Here is a 6,469-nt window from a genome sequence, read left to right as displayed (position 1 = left end):
ACAGGTCTCCGCGTCATTGCTGGCATTAACGATACTACGTGCGCTAGCTGTTGCTTTACCGTGTTTAGGCTGCATGTGGCACCCCTTTTGCGAGAGTAGTGGTGTCACGGGGATTCCATAGCGAGAAGTCAGCATGGAGAGAATAACGACCTGGCTGTAATGACCCTGGAGCAACATGACTGGACTGGCGGCACTGACTAGCTGCTTCGAGTCGATGATCGCAGCGCTCCGCGGCCCCTGATCGGCCAACGCCCGCCTGCTCAGACCAGTCGGCTACCCAGACCAGCGGACTGCCAGTCTGCGAGCGTCGACCACCTCTTGAGCTGCCCTTGACGCTGCAATTACCTCTCCCAGACATCCGCCAGGCTGTCCCAGCAGCATCGGTCCCGGCCCATGAGGAGGCACGTCGCCACCAGCCGATGACCAGCAGCCCCGCGCGAGCCCCTTTTCTGAACGCTCCAGAACGGCCGCATCTCCTATCGACAGGTGCGAGCTGCTCGTAGACTGACTCGGCACGAGGGGCGACCGTAGCCAAGCCTGGCGCCGGGTTGCGCGGAACGCTGCCACTCCTCGTCCTGGAAGGTGTGCCGAGGGCAATCGAGGGGGCCCATTGGTCACGATACGCTGGGGTGTCAGTGGTCTTGGGTCGGCCGCCTCTTTGCCGACGTGCTATGCCGATGCAGAGCTGCCGTTGCCGATGAAAAGGCTTCAAGCACAGCAGACCCCGCCAACGCCGGCCACAGCAGCGGGACGAGCGTCTAGATGCCACCAGAAGACCTCCACAGGGCCGGCGCATACTCATCCGGGACGGCTGCTCTCCCACCAAGAAAAAAGCGTCCTGGAAGATGGCTTTCATGTTTGATGACTCTATTATCAGAAGGTTCTACTGCGAACACAGCATTAAGACGCTTACTCTGCACGCGTCACATTACGGCCCTGACAAACGCCCTCTAAGAATATGTACAAAATCATGGGGATCACAGAACGCCGCATTAGCACAGCACCTTAGCAAGGCCACTGCCCTGTTCGAGACCCCTGAATGCCAGCCTGTTCATCACTCGCCGCGCACCTCCGCCTGATGAGACCAAGACCTAGCCCCCGCCTCCTAATAGGTGGACAAGCAGGACCAAATGATGTGGGCCAAGCACAAAAAGTAAGGAAGAGCGCGATGCAACTCAAGAGGGTTTCCGGACTTTCGCTGAAGCCTCAGAAAGATTTAACGTCAACAAGCAAAATGCGCCAGAATGGACATTCGATCCGACGTCAGAGCTGCTTAATTCGGCGGGCGGCGGCAGGTATGGTGGGGGGACCCCGTCCTCTATTTGATTGCGTAGGGCGAGTGTTCCGCTGTTGGGCTGCTGCTATTTCTACTGCGTATAGCTACGATTTGCAACCAGTAGAGGCGTTTGCTTATAGAGTGTGGTAATCGGAGACCATCGAGTCACATGATTGGTGCAGAGCGAACGACATGCGAAGCGAAGAAATGAGGGTGGGTCACAGACTATCCCCTGGCTATTTGCCCGGATCAGACAGCACATTCGTCTCACTTTCTTGCTCGCACGCCGGTGCAGTGTGCTGGAGAGGTGAGTCCGTTGCCCCCTTTTGATCAGTGCATGCGCTATACCCAATCCGTACTGAGGATGCGTCCTCAGTAATGACTGAGGCTAGATTGGACGATGACACACACACCCCTCTGCGATACAGCGTACAAATGTGGAGGGTAGGTTCTCCGTCCCTGGTTGAAGTTGCATAGTACGAATACACGCACCCCATCGCCACCCTGGCCGTAGCCCTCCCCCTTCTCTCGCATTGCCGCCTACCATCTTCAAGACTGAGGACCTGTCCTCGGTGCAGAAGCAGCATAGCGTCCAGGATCAGCCATCTCCACCGCTTCCCCGGCTCACACCACACCACGGTCTCGCCATCCGCGGCAGGGATCGGGCAGCTTACTGTTCTTGGTCACTGAGGACGTGTCCTCAGTTCTAAGGTGACCTGGCCCACCGCCCTCCTGACGGTCCCAAGCGAGCTAGGCGATCTTGCGCGCTGCCGACACGCTTTGCGGCCTAGCGACTTGTTGCCACGTGCTGCCTCTGTTTTTTTTTAACCCCCAGATGCTGACCAAGACAGTCTTCCCGTTTCTCAATGCATCACTTTTTCCACCCCAATCATGGCGCACCTGCGTACCGCGACCGAATCGTCCCATGCCTCGTCATTTCCTTCTCGATGGGATCCGCACGCCAATGAAGCAACATTGGCCCACGCGAGCCCTTCCAGCTTCACAATCTCCCAGTCCCGGCTATCGGTGCCAGACAGGTTGGCGAAGCGGAGGCCAGAAAGAAAAGGCCCGAGGGACAACCTCTCAATATTCTGCAAAAACCTACCGCAGACCCTCGAGGCTTGGCAAACACGCAGCGAGGCTCTCTGTCTCACTACTGCGGATGGCATACGGACAGCACTCCGCACGCTTGTGTCATCGAATCCCCCAGCATCTACGTCAGAAACATCTTTTGACCTGACGACCTTCGAGAAGTATTTGACGGAAAAGAGAAGGCGCATCATTGGCGGGGATGAATATCGATCGGCTTGTCTATCTTCATTTACGGACCTCATCTTCCTCGGCGAGTGTAGTGTCGCAGCTGAGTTCGGCGTCAGCACAAAACTGCTCGATCGCGCCGTGAGCGGGTATCTGTCTACAACCGACAGCATTTCAAGAAACGTGTCGCAGCATTATCGGAAAGTGCCGCGAAAGATATCGGAATGGATGGACAAGTTGTACATGACTGGCGGGCGTGTCGCCTTCGAGCTCTTTCTACACGGTAAGCATCACTGGCAAAGAAGGATGGGGTCAACGCTAACCAGGTCTTCAGCCAGAAGGTCCATCTCTAGCTACGACGCTTTAGCACGGTCAACCAACATCGACACAGCCTTCTTCGACCAGATACATAAGATGATACCAGACGAGTTGCACAAGAGACACATTACGGATCGTGCACTCTATCTTCCTTTTCTGGTCTGGGCCAGCATCCTTGTCAACGTCAAGAAAGACTGCTTTGACGAACTCTGCCGCACCTTCCCACTCGCCAACGTCACCTACAACGACTTCGAGCGATGCCTCTCGTTCCTCACCGAAGGTCAACCTGAGATATCTCTCACTCTAGCACAATCGGCGCGCAACGCCCGGTCGGGTACGGTCGACACTACCGGCCCCAATACTGCGCGCCTCAAACGCGCCGCGCCCAGTGGTCCGCGAAGGGCTCACAAGCGGCTTCGGGCTGGCCCTCCACAAGGCCCAGTCGGACCGCAGTACACAGCAGAGGGAGAAATGACGGCCACCACAGAAAGAAGCGCATCTGACGACCAGAATGCACGAAATGTGAGCCGCCAGCGTCCCAGCACTGCGAATGTCTCACACGACGCAGCCCAGCAGTTTTCGGTACGAGACGACAACGCCGTCCACTTATCCCCCCCCCAAACGGCCATCTTCTGCAGTGCCATGCATTGCGATCTTACGTCGTTCGCTGCTGGTCATGAGCCGCCAGACTGTCCACCGCCAGAGCAGTTCTCATGCCCTCCAGAACTCCCTACACAAGGCCCTCCACAGGGGTATGTATATGTCGCAGCCGGCATCGACGTCCCCGTGGCTTCTTGTAATATCGGCCAGCTGGATAATGCTACGGTCGGTCTCATGGGTAGCGTTTCTTCCGAGGGCGCTGTACAGGCTTGGACTCCGGAGAGCCATTGCGGCCCGTGCCCGGGTGGATTGGGCTGTTCGGCGGCCGGGGCGGGATCAGTCGGAACCATAATCCACACCGGATCGGGACAGATAGGTGGGGTTGAGCTATGCGTTGTACTGTGAGGTCGAGCAGCTGCTTGAACCTCTGGCCATATCGTGATTATGATCATAGTAATATCATGCGTTATGGCGCGTATCGAGACGCCCTCGCGCACTTGGTACCCAATCGGCAGACCCCATGCTTCCCGTCCCGCCGCGTCTTGGTTGTTTCCGGGTGCAAATTCGACGGTGGTTTGAAGACCGCCGATGGGAATGAAAATGTCTGTGCTGCCCGGCCGACCCGTGATAGCGTAGCCGGCCTCGAGCATGACCGCTCGTCGCCTTGTTCGTGCGTGGCCACATCGGAGTAGCGACTTCAACGTCTCTCTCTCTCGTTCGTCCGGTCAGCGTGGCGTCTCGAGGGTGATTGCATCTACCTACGCGTTGATCTATTACCATTGCACACACGTCGCCAAGCGGCGAACGCCAATCGTAGGCTAGGCCTTTTGCGGCTGACCGAATTCCATGCTTATCTATCCCCAGGGGGAGAGGCTGTCCGTTGATCAGAACCTTTCCCGAGTCTTGCGCGAGTCGGCATACTTCGTCCGTAAGTGTGAAAGCTTCGACATTCTTGTTGTCCATTTCCGGCATGCGTAATCAGGGTGGTACGACCTCCGCAGCCCCTACGTGAGACGAAGAGCGGACCTTCGGTTACTTAGCGACGTTGACAGTTTGGGTACTGAGGGGTTTGGATGATCGGCCCCACGAGGGATGTCGGATGCGGAAGAACCATGCTCCGCGCGCGACGTCTGACGCCGGAATCGACAGCACGTCAAGCCATGTCAACCAAGAGCTGTTCCCCAAATCAAACGACCAGCACGTCAATCGCCCGGCCGCTCACCCGGGAGGCGCCCAAGAGAAACGAACCAAATACGAAGCGCTGAGCAGCCAGCCACTGATAACCTACCGAACTATCTTCCCGAATTGAGATTGCGTGTCGGCATGCTCTCTAGCGATGAAACCTACCCCGCGGGTCGGACGACGGACCGTAGGCCTACTGCGGCTGGTGGCAACAGAGATGGATTGATATGGCCTGCCAACCGAAAGGCACATCAGTATTGATGTCGAAGACAGAGGCGGTCGTTGTTGTCACGCGGCAAGGCATGCGCCGGTCTCACGAACGCCCCTATCGCGCAGCAGGGCGGCTCTTTGTTGCTACAGTTCTGCTCACAGCACATCGCGTCGGCGGATCGCTTTGCTGGAAAGGTCGAGTCGGTCAGTCGCAAGTGCGAATTCGATGCGGAATAAGGTTGAGCTTCGTTCAGCGCGGGTTGGGCGACCGCCGGCATGGGACGCTGCTGTCAGCTGTGCGACTAGAGCTGGTGCAGAAGCCCGTGTAAGGCTCACATGACGATGCCGAGGAGTGGTAAACGGGTTACGGAGAGCTCGGCCCGGCACGGAACATGCAAAGACATAGACAAGTACACATCAGCTACGGTATGGTATGAACTTGCGAAAGTGCCTGGATATAAAGTATGTTGATAGCTGACCGTTACTAATACTCAAGCTATGGGTAAAACAAGAAGCGTCGTCACGCCATCAACCGGTCGTTCAACCCCACGTCCAAACGAATGGTCTTGGTCGATTGCGTTGCATAAGAGTCGCGGCACACGGTGTAAGCTGCTGTCGAGCTGCGTGTACAATATGATCTGTGGAGTCCTCTGACCCAAACCACCGTCGTAGTCTCTTGCGGTTGATTCTGAGACAAAGGCCTGGCGAGAATGAGCAGTGGCGCAGTGAGTTCAGGTTCACAGACCAACCTTTGCACTTCTATCTCACAGTTTGATAACTACTTCGGGGCCAGGGATACTGCCAGATGACGTGCTCGTGGATGGGTCTACGCCGGACATGTTGAAGTCTTTGAAGGTGGTAACATAAACTGAGTGACAGGATACCTGGCGTGTGTAGGTCTCGGTATGAAATTGAGAAGCGGAGAGTACGGCCCGGAAATGTCCATCGACACAACTGGGCGAACACCCAGTCTTTTAAATCTTGATCTCTCTGTTGAGAACACAGGATAAGACTCGACACGACCAAGCTGTCGTCCGGATCATAGCTCGATGCGATGGGCGGCCGTTGGACGCGGCCGCAGCATGCTGCAGCAGGCGTCGTGCTGGTCCGCTGCAATCATGTACGCGGTCAGCGTGGGGACGTCGCCCTGTACGAACATGAAGTCCTGTCTCTCGGGTGAGTGTATTGGGCCGATCCAGGGTCCTTGGAAGAACGGCCGCATGGCCAACGACGGCATACCGCAATGTTCACCAGGCAGTTGGTGTCGCCGGGAGGTATCTCCGCGTCACAACCATGATTAGCTCGGGGGGTTTATCGACTTCCATTCCTGGAAGGCATACTCCGGAGGCAGTATTAGCTCGTCCACCGTCTACGTTGGACACGCCAGGCATAGGTCTGCGGATCATGGTTAGCCACTGTCCCGGTCGACGCAGCCCTGTGCATACTCTCGCGTGTGGGTGTTCCCAGCCATGCTAGTGCACTCAGCAACGCGCGCCGTTAAATTCCGGGTGTCTCAGTGATGTCCTTCTGTATCTCTCATGTTTAAGGCTTGGTTGCTAAATGGGAGCCCTGGATATATCAGTCGGGCAAGGGCTTATGGATCAAGGAGAAGATCCTAGTATGGTC

General features: G+C 56.7%; 3 protein-coding genes across 3 annotated transcripts; 1 reads left to right on the top strand and 2 right to left on the bottom strand.

The window, feature by feature from the left end:
- Positions 1-64: 64 nt before the first annotated feature.
- On the bottom strand, positions 65-856 carry CABS01_16886 (uncharacterized protein; the record flags this gene model as incomplete). The annotated part of the gene is made up of 1 exon (XM_060550215.1): positions 65-856. One exon carries the CDS (start codon positions 854-856, stop codon positions 65-67), a length of 792 nt encoding a protein of 263 aa, XP_060402128.1.
- Positions 857-2,167: 1,311 nt separating this feature from the next.
- Positions 2,168-3,856, top strand: CABS01_16885 (uncharacterized protein; the record flags this gene model as incomplete). Its single annotated transcript, XM_060550214.1, has 1 exon — positions 2,168-3,856. One exon carries the CDS (start codon positions 2,168-2,170, stop codon positions 3,854-3,856), a length of 1,689 nt encoding a protein of 562 aa, XP_060402127.1.
- A 2,026-nt stretch (positions 3,857-5,882) lies between these two features.
- CABS01_16884 (uncharacterized protein) lies at positions 5,883-6,249 on the bottom strand (the record flags this gene model as incomplete). Its single annotated transcript, XM_060550213.1, has 3 exons — positions 5,883-6,008; positions 6,083-6,121; positions 6,184-6,249. The coding sequence occupies 3 exons, from the start codon at positions 6,247-6,249 to the stop codon at positions 5,883-5,885; spliced, it is 231 nt and encodes a 76-aa protein (XP_060402126.1).
- Between the last annotated feature and the right edge of the window lie 220 nt (positions 6,250-6,469).

The sequence above is a fragment of the Colletotrichum abscissum genome (assembly GCF_030869225.1).
Source record: "Colletotrichum abscissum strain IMI 504890 chromosome Unknown Scaffold_189.1, whole genome shotgun sequence".
Lineage (NCBI taxonomy): Eukaryota > Fungi > Ascomycota > Sordariomycetes > Glomerellales > Glomerellaceae > Colletotrichum > Colletotrichum abscissum.
The sequence above is the reverse complement of the archived record's forward strand: the minus strand, read 5'-3'. Positions and strand labels throughout refer to the sequence as shown.